This window comes from Triticum aestivum, chromosome 5A (assembly GCF_018294505.1).
Source record: "Triticum aestivum cultivar Chinese Spring chromosome 5A, IWGSC CS RefSeq v2.1, whole genome shotgun sequence".
NCBI classification, from domain to species: Eukaryota; Viridiplantae; Streptophyta; class Magnoliopsida; order Poales; family Poaceae; genus Triticum; species Triticum aestivum.
In genome coordinates this window covers 462,171,879-462,191,741 of record NC_057806.1, presented here as the reverse complement: position 1 = coordinate 462,191,741, position 19,863 = coordinate 462,171,879, and the positions used below count along the sequence as shown (strand labels likewise).

Genomic DNA, 19,863 nt, shown 5'->3' with positions numbered 1-19,863 from the left:
AACCTCCCTGGTTGCCCTGATTGCCTTGATTGCCATGTCCGGTTTGGTTGCCTTGGAATCCTGAACCGGAGCTGCCTCCACCGTAACCCGGCCCATGAAAACCGCCTCCTGAACCGCCGGGCAGTCCATAGTCGTATTGAAAGAGATTTGAATTCTTGAACTCTCGCATAATGAAGCAATCCTTCCAAAGATGCGTAGCTGGCCTTTCCTTCGACCTGTGCTTTGGGAAGGGCTGATTTAGCAGGCGCTCAAGATTGGTACCTGATCCTCCACCCCGCTGGGGCGGTTTACCCTTACAGCGCGGACCATTATCCTGGGTGTTGGTGTTCACCACAAAGTCCACTGCTATTATCCGCCTTGCGCTTACCATTGTTCCCATGACCAGCTGGGTTATGCTGCTGCCCCTTGCCAATGTCATTCTTCTTTCCCTTCCCCGTCTTTTCATCCTCAGACTCAGCGTCCTTGGTACTATCTGAATGGCATACTTAACCAGAGCTGCCATAAGCGTGGCCATGTCATTATAGTTATGCTTGAGCCTTCCCAACTTCAGCTTCAAAGGCATAAACCGGCAGTTGCCTTCCAATGTCAAGACTGCCCTGTCAGCATTGATGCGGTCTGATGAATGCAGAATGGCTGATACCCGCTTCACCCAATGGTTTGTAGACTCCCCCTCTTCTTGAACACAGGCGGCTAAGTCCACAATTGACATGGGATGTTTGCACGTAGCTTTGAAATTCTGGATAAACCGGCTTTTTAACTCGGTCCACGATCCAATGGAGTTAGCTGGTAAGCTTTTTAACCAAGTACGAGTTGTCCCCTCCAGCATCATGGTGAAGTACTTAGCACATGCCGCATCATCCACGTCTAGCATCTCCATTGCCATCTCATAGCTCGCAACCCATGACTCAGGGGGTAAATCGGCAGTGTAATTGGGCACCTTACAAGGACCCTTGAAGTCCTTGGGCAGCCGCACATTACGTATGGCCGGGGTAAGACACGGCACCCCCAAAGAACTGAAAACCACGCCGGGTTCCACTGAAGTAGTTGGACGAACCGGAGTAAGCTAATGGGCCATGTACTGCGCCGCTAACTCGGCTTCTCGACGTGCTCTACCGTGATCCACCACATCTTGGGCATTAGCACCGCCGCCTGCCGGTTTATGACCTCACGGCGGGTTACGGTTTCTCGCACTGCTTGATACGACCAGTTCATCGATATGCCTGCTGTAGCTCCAACTTGGGCGGGGGTGGGGGGGTGGAGGTGGAATGAATCCTCTCGCGGCTGTGTGAATAAGCCTGCTGTTGAGTCAAAGCTGTCTGAAGCAGCTCCCTAGCCCGTCGTGTTTCAACTGCTATTAGAGACTCGCCATCGATCGAGAGAGCTGCCAATTGTGAAGCGGCGGCAACGATGTTGTCCAATGGGTTAGAGTAATGACCCGGAGGCGTTGATATGTGCGGTGATGGGACATTGTTCTGACGAGGCGGATCTATCGCGCGTGGCTGAACTGACGCCCCTGTTACAGGTGCCTCCACCCGGTTTACCACTGGCTGGTTGCTGGTGCCTGCTCCCGGTGTGTTAAATAGGTTCCTTCCCTCATAAACCGGTGGCAGGTGAGACCGGTATCTTCTCGTCATGACATTATCTGACGCGGTCTGATCCAGCATAAGCCGATAAGCCCGTGCCTCTAACTCAGCCCGCTCTGTGGCCATCGTGGTGTTCTCTGCTGCCAGATCTACCTTAGCTTGAGCTATATGATCCTTCACCTTTGCAATTTCCGCGTTATGCTGATCCTAATTTACCGCGTCAACCTCAGCTGCTAGCAACATTGCCAAAGTGTCAAATAAATCGGACAAAGCCTGAGCCGGTGGTGGAGCAGAGCCCCCCGCTCCAGCTAGTGTTGCAGCTGCTGACCCAGAAATCACCGCTGCGGCGGTAGAAGAATGCTGCACCAATTGAGTACCGGCCATGAAGATCGCAACTCAGCTCGACAGATTAGAGAGGTCCGGAATACTGTCGCCATCGAAACCGCCACTAACCCGGCCATCATGCAGTTGATACAGTGACTCGGTCTCTCCAGTTGAAGACTCGCCATCATAGCAAACGACGGTTTCGCCACCAGATACCGATCTATCCTCAGATTCTGCTCCGTGGATGACTCCCATGAAGGCACGCTTTATGGCAGTCTGAACTCGGGCAGGTCTTGCACATTGAGCCGTCTCGACGATGTCGGTGCAGATGTCCGGCTCAGGGCCCTGTTCGCCGATCTTGCTAATGAAAACGTGTATTCTGCCAAAGGGGACCCAGTACACATACTTGAAGGAGCCAGCCTCAGGGCCCCAACATGCGTCGTCGATGTAGAGTTTGCCACGACGACTCTTGGTCATCCGGCCCACAGCATATCCCTTGAGTCCTTTGAAGCTGCCCTGCAGGAACTCGAAACCATCGTGCTCTAGCCCCACGATGGGCGCCAACTGTCGTGGTTTTGTCATGATAGATGTCCTCGTGAAAGGACTTAGTCGTGGAGCCATCGCGACGGGTTAGCTTGAAGGGGTTAAAGCGGACAAGGGACGCAAGGAATTATACTGGTTCGGCTCTTTACGATGAAGGTAAAAGCCTATGTTCGGTTGTGATGGAATTGCTAGGGTTTCGATGACCAGGGAGCAAATACGCTTTGCCTGGCTCTCAAGTTATTGTTTTGTTGTCCCTAAACCGCCGCTGGGTCGTCCCTTTATATACACAGGTTGACGCCCGACGGTTTACAGAATCCTGAGGCCGGTTCATAAATGTGCCCGGCTCGGTTTCTACCTTTCCATGCTTTACAACCTAAGTTACATAACATATGACGGTTTATGTCTATGGGCCCTAATCCACCTTTGGGCCCTGGGCCTTCATGTTAAATCTCTTGCCGTAAAGTGCCATACTTCTTGTCATCATGGGCTTCAAATATGCCTAACTCATTGTGGGCATAACCCGGCCCCTCATGGCCGGTTTATACCTAGTAGTAATATCTCCAACATTTTCCTTTGGGTATCCTATGAAGACACATTTCTCTGATTTGGGTTCGACCTTATCACGTTGAAGCTTTTTCACATAAACATCGCAGCCCCAAACTTTAAGAAATGCCATCTTGGGTTTCTTGCCAAACCACAGTCAATATGGTGTCGTCTCAGTGGATTTCGATGGTTCCTTATTTAACGTGAATGCAGCCATCTCTAAAGCATAACCCCAAAACGATAGCGGTAAATCAGTAAGAGACATCATAGATCACAACATATCTAATAAAGTGCGGTTACAACGTTTAGACTCACCATTACGATGTGGTGTTCCAAGTGGCGTGAGTTGCGAAATTATTCCTCATTGTTTCTAATGAAGACCAAACTCATAACTCAAATATTCACCTCCACGATCAGATTGTAGAAACTTAATTTTCTTGTTACGTTGATTTTCCACTTCACTCTGGAATTCTTTGAACTTTTCAAATGTTTCAGACTTATGTTTCATCAAGTAGATATACCTATATCTGCTCAAATCATCTGTGAAGGTCAGAAAATAACGATACCCGCTGCGAGCATCAACACTCATCGGACCGCATACATCAGTATGTATTATTTCCAATAAGTCTGTTGCTCGCTCCATTGTTCCGGAGAACGGAGTCTTAGTCATCTTGCCCATGAGGCATGGTTCGCAAGCATCAAGTGATTCATAATCAAGTGATTCCAAAAGCCCATCAGCATGGAGTTTCTTCATGTGCTTTACACCAATATGACCTAAACGATAGTGTCACAAATAAGTTACACTATAATTATTAAACTTATATGTTTTGGCTTCAATACTATGAATATGTGTGTCACTACTATCGAGATTCAATAAAAATAGACCACTTGTCAAGGGTGCATGACCATAAAAGATATTACTCATATAAATAGAACAACCATTATTCTCTGATTTAAATGAATAACCGTCTCGCATCAAACAAGATCCAGATATAATGTTCATGCTTAACGCTGGCACCAAATAACAATTATCCAGGTCTAAAACTAATCCCAAAGGTAGATGTAGAGGTAGCGTGCCGACCGCGATCACATCGACTTTGGAACCATTTCCCGCGTGCATCGTCACTCGTCCTTAGCCAATCTTCACTTAATCCGTAGCCCCTATTTCGAGTTGCAAATATGAGCAACAGAACCAGTATCAAATATCCAGGCGCTACTGCGAGCATTAGTAAGGTACACATCAATAACATGTATATCAAATATACCTTTCACTTTGCCATCCTTCTTATCTTCCAAATACTTGGGGTAGTTCTGCTTCTAGTGACCAGTCCCTTTGCAGTTGAAGCACTCAGTCTCAGGCTTAGGCCCAGACTTGGGCTTCTTCACTTGAGCAGCAACTTGTTTTCCATTCCTCTTGAAGTTCACCTTCTTCCCTTTAGTCCTTCTTCCTGAAACTAGTGGTCTTGTTGACCATCAACACTTGATGCTCCTTCTTGATTTCTACCTCCATAGCTTTTAGCATTGCGAAGAGCTCGAGAATTGTCTTATCCATCCCTTGCATATTATAGTTCATCATGAAACTTTTGTAGCTTGGTGGCAGTGATCGAAGAACTCTGTCAATGACACTATCATTTGGAAGATTAACTCCTAGTTGAGTCAAGTGGTTGTGGTACCCAGACATTCTGAGTATATGTTCACCGACAGAACTATTCTCCTCCATCTTGTAGCTGTAGAGCTTATTGGAGACTTCATATCTCTCAATCCGGGCATTTCCTTGAAATATCAACTTCAACTCTTGGAACATCTCATATGCTCCATGACGTTCAAAACGTCATTGAAGTCCTGATTCTAAGCCGTAAAGCATGGCACACTGAACTATTGAGTAGTCATCATCTTTACTCCGCCAAATGTTCAAAACATCTGGAGTAGCTCCTGCAGCGGGTTTTGCACCTAGCGGTGCTTCCAGGACATAATTCTTCTATGCAGCAATGAGGATAATCCTCAAGTTATGGACCCAGTCCGTGTAGTTTCTACCATCATATTTCAACTTAGCTTTCTCTACGAACGCATTAAAATTCAAAGGAGCCGTAGCATGGGCTCCCACTTAGATAGACATCCCTCTAATCATCTAAGTGATCATGTGATCCATATCAACTAAACCATGTCCGATCATCATGTGAGATGGAGTAGTTTTCAATGGTGAACATCACTATGTTGATCATATCTACTATATGATTCACGCTCGACCTTTCGGTCTCAGTGTTCCGAGGCCATATCTGCATATGCTAGGCTCGTCAAGTTTAACCTGAGTATTCCGCTGTGCAAAACTGGCTTGCACCCATTGTATGTGAACATAGAGCTTATCACACCCGATCATCACGTGGTGTCTCGGCAGGACGAACTATAGCAACGGTGCATACTCAGGGAGAACACTTATACCTTGAAATTTAGTGAGAGATCATCTTATAATGCTACTGTCGTACTAAGAAAAATAAGTTGCATAAAAGATAAAAATCACATGCAATCAATATAAGTGATATGATATGGCCATCATCATCTTGTGCCTTTGATCTCCATCTCCAAAGCACCGTCATGATCACTATCGTCATCGGCTTGACACCTTGATCTCCATCGTAGCATCGTTGTCGTCTCACCAAATATTGCTTCTACGACTATCGCTACCGCTTAGTGATAAAGTAAAGCAATTACATGGCGATTGCATTTCATACAATAAAGCGAAAACCATATGGCTCCTACCAGTTGCCGATAACTTTGTTACAAAACACGATCATCCCATACAACAATTTTAATAATCATGTCTTGACCATATCACATCACAACATGCCCTGCAAAAACAAGTTAGAGGTCCTCTACTTTGTTGTTGCAAGTTTTATGTGGCTGCTACGGTCTTATCAAGAACCGTTCTTACCTACGCATGAAAACCAACAACGATTTTTCATCAAGTGTGCTCTTTTAACCTTCAACAAGGACCGGGCGTAGTCAAACTCGATTCAACTAAAGCCGGAGAAACAGACACCCACTAGCCACCTGTGTGTGAAGCACGTCGGTAGAACTAGTCTCATGAACGCGGTCATGTAATGTCGGTCTGGGCCGCTTCATCCAACAATACCGTTGAATCAAAGTATGACATGCTGGTAAAAAGTATGACTATTATCGCCCACAACTCTTTGTGTTCTACTCATGCATATAACATCTACGCATAGACCTGGCTCGGATGCCACTGTTGGGGAACACAGTATTTCAAAAAAAATTCCTATGATCATGCAAGATCTATCTAGGATATGTATAGCAATGAGAGCGGGAGAGTGTGTCTACGTACCCTCATAGACCGAAAGCAGAAGCGTTTAGTAACGCGGTTGATGTAGTCGAATGTCTTCGCGATCCAACCGATCAAGTACCGAACACACGACACCTCCGCGATCAGCACACGTTTAGCTCGATGGCGTCCCTCATACTCTTAATCCAGCTGAGGCCGAGGGTGAGTTTCGTTAGCACGACAGCGTGTTGATGGTGATGATGAAGTTACCGATGCAGGGCCTCGCCTAAGCACTATAATGATATGATTGAGGTGTATATCTGTGGAGGGGGGCATCGCACACGGCTAAAAGATCAACTTGTGTGTCTATGGGGTGCCCCCCTCCCATGTATATAAAGGGGGAAGGGAGGAGGAGGCCGGCCAGGGCTGGTGCGCCCAAGTGGGGGAATTCCTACTCCAAGTAGGATTCGCGCCCCCCCCTTCCTACTTCCACAAGGAGAAGGGGAGGGAATAGGAGAAGAGAAGGAAAGGGGGGCCCTAGCCCTAGTCCAATTTGGTTTGGGCTAGGGGTGGAACCTCTTGGCCTGCCTCCTCTCTTCCACCATTAGGCCCATGAGGCCCAATAACTTCCCGGCAGGGGTTCCGGTAACCCCCGATACTCCGAAACTTATCCGAAACGACCCGAACCATTCCGGTGTCCGAATGTAACCTTCCAATATGTGAATCTTTATGTCTCAACCATTTTGAGACTCCTCGTCATGTCCGTGATCTCATATGGGACTCCTAACAAACTCCGGTACATCAAATCACATAACTCATAATATAAATCGTCATCGAACGTTAAGTGTGCGGACCCTACGGGTTCGAGAACTATGTAGACATGACCGAGACACATCTCCGGTCAATAACCAATAGCGGAACCTAGATGCTCATACTGGTCCCGACATATTCTATGAAGATCTTTATCGGTCAAACCACATAACAACATATGTTGTTCCCTTTGTCATCGGTATGTTACTTTCCCAAGATTCGATCGTCGGTATTATACCTAGTTCAATCTTGTCACCGACAAGTCTCTTTACTCGTTCTGTAATGCGTCACCCAATTACTAACTCATTAATCACATTGCTTGCAAGGCTCATAGTGATGTGCATTACCGAGAGGCCCAGAGATACCTCTTTGAAATACGGAGTGGCAAATCCTAATCTCGATCTATGCCTACTCAACAAACACCATCGGAGACACCTGTAGAGAATCTTTATAATCACCCAGTTACGTTGTGACGTTTGATAGCACACTAAGTGTTCCTCCGGTATTCGGGAGTTGCATAATCTCATAGTCATAGGAACATGTATAAGTCAGGAAGAAAGCAATAGCAATAAACTAAACGATCATAGTGCTAAGCTAACGGATGGATCTTGTCCATCACATCATTCTCTAATGATGTGACCCCGTTCATCAAATGACAATACATGTCTATGGCTAGGAAACTTAACCATCTTTAATTAACGAGCTAGTCAAGTAGAGGCATACTAGGGACACTCTGTTTGTCTATGTATTCACACATGTACTAAGTTTCCGGTTAATACAATTCTAGCATGAATAAAACATTTATCATGATATAAGGAAATATAAATAACAACTTTATTATTGCCTCTAGGGCATATTTCCTTCAGCATTGGTACTCACCTAACATCTTAAAAAAATTGCACACCAATTACAAATAATTTATATGTATACTCATGTTATACTCCATGTTCAAATAACACAACACCAATGTTGAAGATTAGTCATTTCTAAACATGTCAAAAATAAATTGCATCTTATATCAATGGTGGCATCTCTTTCGACATGCACGTGCGCGTATAGACTCACACAAACGAGTGCGCACGCGCGCACACACTCAGACACACAAATAAAAACTGAAGTATAACATGGATGTCTCTCTGGCGTGCTGGTTACTCATGGACAGAATTGAAGACTTCCTGACCATCATGGTTGTCTACACAATGGTGCTAGCTTAGAGAGGAGCTGCAACAGCGGTGGCACGCCCTCAACTCGCTCTGGCGAGTGTGGTCTCAAGACCTCGTTGTATTTTTAGTTTTACTTTTGGGGTGCTTTGAGTCATATCTGAATCTTCAATATGATCTGAAGGTCTTTTTCGCAAAAAAACATGCCCGTGGGCAACAAACACCCAGAGAAACAACTTGAGAAGCAACAGCGCAATCGTCATCTCAAGTTCCTTCATGTAGCTGATTGGACATGTAAGCCACTCCAATCAAAAGTGGCGTTATCGTTTCTAGTAGGCGCAACATAGCATGAATAGAAGGAGTGATGTAGGAGCAATGTATGACTTATACCAAAAGGCAAACGAAAAACTACACAGATATTGTAAACTTGCGCCACTAACAAATGTAGACCTTAATTTAAGTTCATGGACCTAATTTAACACAGACGTGCGGTGCAGTTTATTATTGCAATATGTTATCTTCATCAAGGAGCTAGAAGTTCAATATTTGGTTGATAATTTGGTCCAAACATACGTAATTTAACCAGGCAACAACAATGTGCAGGCTATCCCAGGAGAAGCCCGGGAGTTCGGGCTCGGCCGGACTGTCTACTACCTACTACTCGTTGGCTCAGTCACGTTTTTTTAGAAAAGGAGGATGACCCCGGCCACTGCATCTGGACGATGCATGCGACCACTTTATTTATTATTTACACAAGACCTTACAAAGTCATACAATGGTAAGACTAAAGCCATCGTCTAGGCAACAACTGTCGCTACTCCTATACAATTGATGAAGGGGCGTTGAAAATCTGGGCCTAATGCCTTGTTTCCTAGCACTGCAATATCGTTTACGCTCACTTTTACCACTTGCTAACTTGCTGTTTTTATATTTTCAGATTACAAAAACCTATATGTACCATCCATATTGCACTTGTATCACCATCTCTTCTCCAAAGTAGTGCACCTATACAATTTACCATTGTATTGGGTGTGTTGGGGACACAAGAGACTCTTTACTATTTGGTTGCAGGGTTGTTTGAGAGAGACCATCTTTATCCTACGCCTCCCACGGATTGATAAACCTTAGGTCATCCACTTGAGGGAAATGTGCTACTGTCCTACAAACCTCTGCACTTGGAGGCCCAACAATATCTACAAGAAGAAGGTTGTGTAGTAGACATCAAGCTCTTTTCTGGCGCCATTGCCGGGGAGGTTAGCGCTGGATGGTATATCTTTAGATCTTGCAATCGAATCTTTTAGTTTCTTGTTTTATCACTAGTTTAGTCTATAAAAGAAAACTACAAAAAATGGAATTGATGGTACCTCATATGCTTCATCTTTTTAATATCTTTCATGAGAATAAGGATTTCGATAATTGTGCTCAAGTGCTAGAAGAAGAATGCATTAGAATGTTTGGCACAAAATATTTGAATGATGAGCATGATTGCAATGTTGTTAGTATGATTCTTTGAATATCCATGATTGCAATGCATTAGTATGAGCATGATTGCTAATGATGTGGAGTTGAATGAATTCGCCATAGAAAACTAGGCGATGAGAAAGACGAGACGCGGCTAGTCGCTGACTCAGCGGGCCAGCGGGGCTTTCGCGCTGAAAACGCTTCCCCCAGTCGCCCCCAGCGCGCCGGGTTCGGCCTAGGTCCAACGGCGCCAATTTCGACCGTAACCAGCGAAATTTGGGCTACTGGGGGCGTGACTGGCCCGATTTTTAGACGATCTTCTCTACAACATCCTTTGCTACTATTAGTGCCATCGTTCATGGTATCATCTGGCCGTCGCTCAATGTACTGTGGCTTATGGGCTGTTTGGTTTGTAACTATCTTTGCCAGATTATTGCCACATCTAAGGTTAGGCAAGTTTGACCAATTTAGATGAGTGTTTGGTTCAAGCCACACATTAGGCAAGCCACACTTGGGCCCTACATGGTATAGACACAAAAAATGTGGTAAGATTCCCTTAGGCTTGCCAACTTGTGGCTCTCATTTTGATCAACAAACTTAGGCAAGTTTGGCGAAAATATATGACAAAGTGTGGCAATGCTAGTCCTAGAACCAAACAACCCCTTAATTACCGAGCTCCCAGACGGTTGTTGCTGCTGTAGTGCACAACTTCTCAATCCACATTTGGGCCACCATGGTTTTGGCTGATGTTGTGGACCTGTGAGTTCTTCTGCAAAGAAATTACGTCAACATTGGGTTAGACGCTTTAACAAGGTGGGACAGTGGGCAGGTGAAGGAAATATGCCCTAGAGGCAATAATAAAGTTATTATTTATTTCCTTATATCATGATAAATGTTTATTATTCATGCTAGAATTGTATTAACCGGAAACATAATACATGTGTGAATACCTAGACAAACAGAGTGTCACTAGTATGCCTCTACTTGACTAGCTCGTTGATCAAAGATGGTTATGTTTCCTAACCATAGACATGAGTTGTCATTTGATTAACAGGATCACATCATTAGGAGAATGATGTGATTAACTTGACCCATTCCATTAGCATAACACTTGATCGTTTAGTTTGTTGCTATTGCTTTCTTCATGACTTATACATGTTCCTATGACTATGAGATTATGCAACTCCCGTTTACCGGAGGAACACTTTGTGTGCTACCAAAAGTCACAACGTAACTGGGTGATTATAAAGGTTCTCTACAGGTGTCTCCGAAGGTACTTGTTGGGTTGGCGTATTTTGAGATTAGGATTTGTCACTCCGATTGTCGGAGAGGTATCTCTGGGCCCACTCGGTAATGCACATCACTATAAGCCTTGCAAGCATTGCAACTAATGAGTTAGTTGCGGGATGATGTGTTACAGAACGAGTAAAGAGACTTGCCGGTAACCAGATTGAACTAGGTATTGAGATACCGACGATCGAATCTCGGGCAAGTAACATACCGATGACAAAGGGAACAACGTATGTTGTTATGCGGTTTGACCGATAAAGATCTTCGTAGAATATGTGGGAGCCAATATGAGCATCCAGGTTCCACTATTGGTTATTGACCGGAGACGTGTCTCGGTCATGTCTACATAGTTCTCGAACCCATAGTGTCCGCACGCTTAAAGTTTGATGATGATCGTCATAAGAGTTTTTGAGTTTTGATATACCGAAGGTTGTTCGGAGTCCCGAATGAGATCGGGGACATGATGAGGAGTCTCGAAATGGTTGAGACGTAAATATTGATATATTGGATGACTATGTTTGGACATCGGAAGTGTTCCGAGTGGTTCAGGCATTTTTCCGGAGTACCGGGAGGTTACCGGAACCCCCCGGGAGAAGTTATGGGCCTTATGGGCCATAAGAAGGAAGCACACCAGCCCATAAGGGGCTGGTGCGCCCCCTTTGGGTAGGAGGCCGAATTGGAGAAGGTTTGGGGGGTGCGGCCCCCCTTTCCTTCTCTCCTACTCCTCCTTCCCTTCCTCTCCTACTCCAACTAGGGAAGGGAGGAATCCTACTCCCGGTGGGAGTAGGACTCCTCCAGGGCGCGCCATAGGGGCCGGCCCTCTCCCCCTCCTCCACTCCTTTATATACGAGGGTGGGGGGCATCCCATAGACACACAAGTTGATCTTCGTGATCGTTCCTTAGCCGTGTGCGGTGCCCCCTTCCACCATATTCCACCTCGGTCATATCATAGCGGTGCTTAGGCGAAGCCCTGCGTCGGTAGAACATTATCATCGTCATCACACCGTCGTGCCGATGAAACTCTCCCTCAACACTTTGCTGGATCGGAGCTCGAGGGACGTCACCGAGTTGAACGTGTGCAGAACTCGAAGGTGCCGTACGTTCGGTACTTGGATCGGGAAGACGTACGACTACTTCCTCTACGTTGTGTCAACGCTTCCGTTGCCGGTCTACGAGGGCACGTAGACAACACTCTCCTCTCTCGTTGCTATGCATCACCATGATCTTGCGTGTGCGTAGGAATTTTTTTGAAATTACTACGTTCCCCAACAGCAGGGACGCGACCAACAAGGCCGCTAAGAAGGACAGCAGGTACAGGTGCATCTTCCAACCGCTAGATGACAAAATCGACGGCTCACATTGTAGGGATTTGCCACATCCTGGCCATTGGATATGGAGATCGGATGGCCTACATTCCTAGTTATTCCCACACTATATAGTGGTATAGATTTCTACCATCAGGTACTAAGTTCATGATAAATTAAAGTTCAATTAACCAAATTATTTAAGAACTCCCACTTAGACAGACATCCCTCTAATCATCTAAGTGATCACGTGATCCATATCAACTAAACCATGTCCGATCATCACGTGAGATGGAGTAGTTTTCAATGGTGAACATCACTATGTTGATCATATCTACTATATGATTCACACTCGACCTTTCGGTCTCAGTGTTCCGAGGCCATATCTGCATATGCTAGGCTCGTCAAGTTTAACCCGAGTATTTTGTGTGTGCAAAACTGGCTTGCACCCGTTGTATGTGAACGTAGAGCTTATCACACCTGATCATCACGTGGTGTCCCGGCACGACGAACTTTCACAACGGTGCATACTCAGGGAGAACACTTATACCTTGAAATTTAGTGAGAGATCATCTTATAATGCTACTGTCGATCTAAGTAAAATAAGATGCCTAAAAGATAAAAATCACATGCAATCAATATAAGTGATATGATATGGCCATCATCATCTTGTGCCTGTGATCTCCATCTCCAAAGCACCGTCATGATCACCATCGTTACCGGCGTGACACCTTGATCTCCATCGTAGCATCGTTGTTGTCTTGCCAACTATTGCTTCTACGACTATCACTACCGTTTAGTGATAAAGTAAAACTTCTTTCTACCAGTACACTTAGTCTAGGCATCAAACTCATGTTTGTCTGCATAAGTCTTGAAACACATCCTAAACTCATCCATGTTTGAGAACAACTTCCCCACTGCAATAACAGGGTTTTCCTTGTCATACACATTTACCAACTCATCATCATGTGCATCATCTACATCATCTGCAGCATCTTCCATCAGCTGTCCATCCACATCTTCAGTTCTATCTTTGTTAGCGTCAGTATCAGTAGGCATACTAGATTCACCATCCTTCTCCTCCTTATCTGCATTAGCTACTGGAATGCCAAACAATTTGGCCATCTCAGTGTCATCCATTGGTGCAATGACTAAATCAGTTGGGTCATTTAATTCTACTGAATTCCAATCAACAGAAACAACCCTTGCAACACCATCAGAGCCCTCTTCTGCATCACCCCCTCAGGTAATGCTATCACTTCACCTGTACACATGGGCATTATCTGCCTCTCTCAAGCCCAATCATCATCTACCATCTGTGAAGCAAACTTTGAGGGCACATATCCAACCTTAGAATCTGATTTCAGATCAACAAGCTCTGATGAAACATAGTCTGTTTGGTTGTCCAGCCATCTTGTCGATCAATTTCATCAACCATCTATTCACCATCATCAATTCTCACATACTCTCCTTTCCAATTATCAAACCGTAACAATGCTACCTCTTGCTCTGGACCCCCAAAAATGCTCTCCCCAATTTTTTCCACCACATTCTTCATGGCCTTCTCTTCCATGCTCTGTAGTTCCTGTGGATCAATCTCTGCAAAATCAATCTCCCACTTCACAATTGTATCCCTCCCTAGGCCCCACATGCTACCATCACCTAGCTTCGCCTTAGAAGGAAGGAATTCCACAGTGAATTTGAACATCCGAGCACCATCCCCCTGTTTGTCAATGGTGGGGCAGTGTGAGGTGAGCTAGCGAAACTAGATGAGGCACAAATCGCATAGCTTGGAAAGGATGCACATTAAGGGATTACCTAGTCAATGTTGTTGTCTCTGATACTTTTTGTCTCCCAAGTTTTGATGAGCAAATTTATTATGATGATAGCATGCCTCCTATTTATGATGATTATATTGATTAAAGTGGGTTTGGAAGAGTGTCAACTTTAGGAAGTGATGATCCCACTATTTTGTAGGATGCTGAATCTTATTGTGATAATTATAAAAGTGGATTTGGAGAGGTCATGACTTTATTTAGTAATGATTCCACTATTTCAGAAGAGGTTCCAATTGATTATGGGAACAAAGTTGCTATCAATGATGATTATTGTGATGACTTGTATGCTATTAAGAATAATGATAACCATGAAACTTGTCATCGTGATTTTAGTTTTCCATTGGATTATGCTTCACATGGTAATTATTTTGTTGAGTTTGCTCCCACTATTATTCATGAGAAGAAATTTGCTTACGTGGAGAGTAATAAAAATTCTATGCTTTTAGATCATGAAAAGAATGCTTTATGTCATGGTTATATTGTTGAATTCATTCATGATGCTACTGAAAATTATTATGAGGGGGATATATGCTTGTAGGAATTGCAATGATATCAATTTTCCTCTCTGTGTGCTTAAAATCTTGAAGTTATGCTTGTTTTGCTTTCCTATGCTAATTGATTCTTGTTCCCACAAGTTGTTTGCTCACAAAATCCCTATGCATAGGAAGTGGGTTAGACTTAAATGTGCTAGTCATATTCTTCAGGATGCTCTCTTTATGTTTCAATTCTTATCTTTTATGTGAGCATCATTGAAATCGCCATGCCTAGCTAGGGCGTTAAACGATAGCGCTTGTTGGGAGGCAACCCAATTTTATTTTTGTTCTTTGATTTTTGCTCCTGTTTAGTAATAAATAATTCATCTAGCCTCTGTTTTGTGGTTTTATGTTTTAATTAGTGTTTGTGCCAAGTAGAACCTTTGGGAAGACTTGGGTGAAGTCTTTGCGATCTTGCTATAAAAAAACAGAAACTTTAGCGCTCACGAGTTTTGTTGCCATTTTTTACTGGAGAGTGAGATTAGGTTGATTATTTTTTCAGATGATTAATAGACAAATTCCTCAGGTCCACCAATTTATTTCAGAATTTTTGGGATTACAGAAGTATACGTTCGGTACAGATTGCTACAGACTATTCTGTTTTTGACAGATTCTGTTTTCATTGTGTTGTTTTCTTATTTTGATGTATCTATGAGTAGTATCGGAGGGTATGAACCATAGAGAAGTTGGAATAAAGTAGATATTACACCAATATGAATTTATAATGATTTCACAACAGTACCTAAGTGGTGATTTATTTTCTTATACTAATGGAGCTTACGAGTTTTCTGTTGAGTTTTGTGTTGTGAAGTTTTAAAGTTTAGGGTAAAGATTCGATGGACTATGGAATAAGGAGTGGCAAGAGCCTAAGCTTGGGGATGCCCAAGGCACCCCAAGGTAATATTCAAGGACAACCAAGAGCCTAAGCTTGGGGATGCCTCAGATGGCATCCCCTCTTTCGTCTTCGTTCATCGGTAACTTTACTTGGAGCTATATTTTTATTCACCACATGATATGTGTTTTGCTTGGAGCATCGTTTTATTTTCTTTTGTTTTGATTGATGTTTGAATAAAATACCAAGATCTGAAATTATTAAATGTTAGAGAGTCTTCACATAGTTACATAATTATTTGACTACTCATTGATCTTCACTTATATCTTTTGAAGTAGTTTGTCGTTTGCTCTAGTGCTTCACTTATATCCTTTTAGAGCACGGTCGTGGTTTTATTTTGAAGAAATAGATGAACTCTCATGCTTCACTTATATAATTTTGAGAGTCTCTAAATAGCATGGTAATTTTCTTTGGTTATGAAACTAGTCCTAATATGATAGGCATCCAAGAGGGATATAATAAAAACTTTCATATAAAGTGCATTGAATCCTATGAGAAGTTTGATACTTGATAATTGTTTTGAGATATGAAGATGGTAATATTAGAGTCGTGCTAGTTGAGTAATTGTGAATTTGAGAAATACTTGTGTTGTGGTTTGCAAGTCTCGTAGCATGCACATATGGTAACCGTTGTGTGACAAATTTGAAGCATGAGGTGTTTCTTTGATTGCCTTCCTTATGAGTGGCGGTCGGGGATGACCGATGGTCTTTTCCTACCAATCTATCCCACTAGGATCATGCGCGTAGTGCTTGGTTTTTGATGACTTGTAGATTTTTGCAATAAGTATATGAGTTCTTTGTGACTAACGTTGAGTACATGGATTATAAGCACTCTCACCCTTCCATCATTGCTAGCCTCTTCGGTACCGTGCATTGCCCTTTCTCACCTCAAGATTTGGTGTAAACTTCGCCGGTGCATCCAAACCCCGTGATATGATACGCTCTGTCACACATAAACCTCCTTATATCTTCCTCAAAACAGCCACCATACCTAACTATTATGGCATTTCCATAGCCATTCCGAGATATATTGCCATGCAACTTTCCACCGTTCCGTTCATCATGACACACATCATCATTGTCATATTGCCTTGCATGATCATGTAGTTGACATCGCATTTGTAGCAAAGCCACCATGCATAATTTATCATACATGTCACTCTTGATTCATTGCCCATCCCAGTACACCGCCGGAGGCATTCATATAGAGTCATACTTTGTTCTAGTATCGAGTTGTAATCTTTGAGTTGTAAATAAATAGAAGTGTGATGATCATCATTAATGGAGCATCATCCCGAAAAAAGGAGAAAAAAGGAAAAAAAGAAAGGCCAAATAAAAAAATAAAATAAATAAAAAGGGATTGTCGGTGTCAAAACTGGTGGATCTCGGGTAGGGGGTCCCGAACTGTGCGTCTAAGGCGGATGGTAACAGGAGGCAGGGGACACGATGTTTACCCAGGTTTGGGCCCTCTTGATGGAGGTAAAACCCTACGTCCTTCTTGATTTATTCTTGATAATACGAGTAGTACAAGAGTTGATCTACCACGAGATCGGAGAGGCTAAACCCTAGAAGCAAGCCTATGATATGATTGTATGTTGTCCTATGGACTAAAACCCTCCGATTTATATAGACACCGGAGAGGGTTAGGGTTACACAAGGTCGGTTACAAAGGAGGAGATATCCATATCCGTATTTCCTAGCTTGCCTTCCACGCCAAGTAGAGTCCCATCCGGACACGGGACGAAGTCTTCAATCTTGTGTCTTCATAGTCCAACAGTCCGGCCAAAGGATATAGTCCGGCTGTCCGGAGACCCCCTAATCCAGGACTCCCTCAGTAGCCCCTGAACCAGGCTTCAATGACGATGAGTCCGGCGTGCAGTGTTGTCTTTGGCATTGCAAGGCGGGTTCCTCCTCCGAATACATCACAGAAGAATTTGAATACAAGGATAGTGTCCGCCCCTGCAAAATAAGTTCCACATACCACCGTAGAGAGAATAATATTTCCACAAATCTAATCTGCTAACACGCTTTGGCAATCATGACATTATGCCATTGCCCGGTGATTACCCAAATCGTTTTTCCTTAACCAGCCCCGCACATAACGCGAGGCGGTTTCTTGACACGTCTTGTCAAAGCAAAGATCGTGTTCCCTTTATTACGGGATTCTCATCAATACAGACGTGGGTAACCCAACCGCGCCATCAATTATGGCGGTTGGGGGATAAGCGAGTTTTACCAGGCAAGTGGGGGCGCATATTTTAGTGTGCTCTTATAAAGGGATAAGATTTGACCTTCTTCTACCCACGCCTTCTTCCTCCTTGCTCATCCATTCTCGCGTACTTGAGCTCCAGCGCCCAAGCCCGCATCCTCCTCCTCACCTCTTTCCGAAACATGTCCGGAGCGGGAGGCAAATGGTTGGCCTCCTCCGTCACGGAGGGGCACATCAAAAAGTTGCGTGGAGCCGGATATTTAGCCGCAGACATCGCGCATCGGCTGCCACCTGCGGGGCAGATCGTCCCTACCGCGGAACCTCATGAGAGGGTGGTTTTTCTTCACCACTTCCTCCGCGGACTGGGGTTTCCCCTCCATCCATTCGTCCGCGGCCTTATGTTCTTCTACGGGCTGGACTTTCATGATCTAGCCCCAAACTTCATCCTCAACATTTCGGCGTTTATCGTCGTGTGTGAGGCTTTCCTCCGTATCCGCCCCCACTTCGGCCTGTGGCTAAAGACATTCAATATCAAGCCGAAGATTGTAGGAGGCCAGCAAGCAGAATGCGGTGGAACCATGGTGGGTAAAATGCCCAACGTCGCATGGCTCGAGGGCTCCTTTGTGGAGACCGTAAAGGGGTGGCAATCGGGGTGGTTCTACATCACCGAGCCTCGCGACACCAAATGGGCGGCGGCCCCCGAGTTTCGATCCGGAATCCCCACACGGCTCACTTCCTGGAAGGAGAAGGGCTTGTCCTGGGGTCCATCGGTGGAGCTGGACGGACTCCAGAAATGTATCCGGAATATGACAAGCAAGAAGCTCAAGCTTGTCAACATAGTCCAGGTTATGCTCGTTCGCCGGATCCTCCTATGTCAACAACGGGATTTTAACTTGTCGGAGTTCGACCCGGCCCGGCACCAGACTCTAAGCGAGCTCTTCGACACGACGCACAAAGACGTCTAGAGGGTGCTGTTCAAGGGTGCCGAGGTCCCTCCCTCTCTCACCGAGGACCGCGGGCTAAGCGCGAAGCGCCCTGCGAAGCCGATAAGTTCTGTACATCTGGTAGGATATTTACTTCCCATAACTTAATTGTGTGCGGGGTCTGAGCTCCGTTGCCTTTGACAGGACTGGGTGGCGGCATCGGAGCAGATCGACTGTCCGGCCCCCCTGTCCGAAGACACTGCAGACGCTCTCCTGACGGAGATGCTGACTCCGGCTCCTTATAAGGTGCCGGAGAAGACCAATAAGGCCAAGGGAGCTCAAAAGAGTTCCCGGCGCCAGGTGGTATCGGACTCATCGTCCGATAACTTTGCAACGCACTCCTCCCATGAACACGAGGAGGAGGATGAAGATGCTCCCCCTCCAATCGTGGGAGACAAGAAAAGGAAGGCCGCCCCAACCGGGGAGGCCGAAGGGTCCAAGAAAGGAAGGACTCTCCTTCCGGACCACTCCACCACCGCCGCCGAAGGCGAAGACGAGTGGCTGCCCAGGGTCAAGCCCCTGGCGAAGTCGTAAGTGTTCGGATACTAGAGTAACTCATAGTATACTGTTTGCTGCACTGCTTCTCCTAACGCCGAATATAATTATGCAGGCCGCCCCAAGCCCGTATCGATGTATCCTCATCGGACGGCTCCTTGGATTCGTTGGATATGGATAGCGATCCACTTCCGACCGCCTCCTCCCCTTGCCCTATGGACAATGCCGAGGCATTGTCTCAAGGGGCACCGAGCCGGGGAGAGACAGTCCCGGAGGCACCTCAAGGCGACCTTCCAGACTCCAAGAGCAAGGGAGACAGGGCTCCCGGGGGCTCCAAGTTCGGCACTCAGCTGGACACCGCGCCGGAACCTGCAGTGGTTCCGGACTCAGGCAGGCGGCCCTCTTCCAAAAGGGGTAAGACGCCCGTGCCGGTGACCTCTGTCCATCCAGAGGCGCTAGACAACCTGCTGGAAGCGCTTCACGGCGCTTCCATCGACAAAGAGCACCGCACTATTATGAGTGCAGTGGTCAAGAAGGTTCAGTCCGCCAAAAGCGGACTGACTGAAGCCTGTGCTAGCCTTCTAACAGGCTTTGAGGTAAGTATTTAAAATATAGGAAA

At 45.2% G+C, this 19,863-nt stretch overlaps 1 protein-coding gene across 1 annotated transcript in view; it reads left to right on the top strand.

Moving 5' to 3' along the window:
* The window catches only part of LOC123101388 (purine permease 1-like), a 65,201-nt gene extending 56,274 nt beyond the window's left edge, over positions 1 to 8,927 (top strand). The window contains exon 5 of the mRNA XM_044522864.1: positions 8,827 to 8,927. Coding sequence (XP_044378799.1) covers positions 8,827 to 8,927 — 101 coding nt within the window. The remainder of the gene's footprint in view (positions 1 to 8,826) is intronic.
* The last annotated feature ends 10,936 nt before the right edge of the window (positions 8,928 to 19,863 follow it).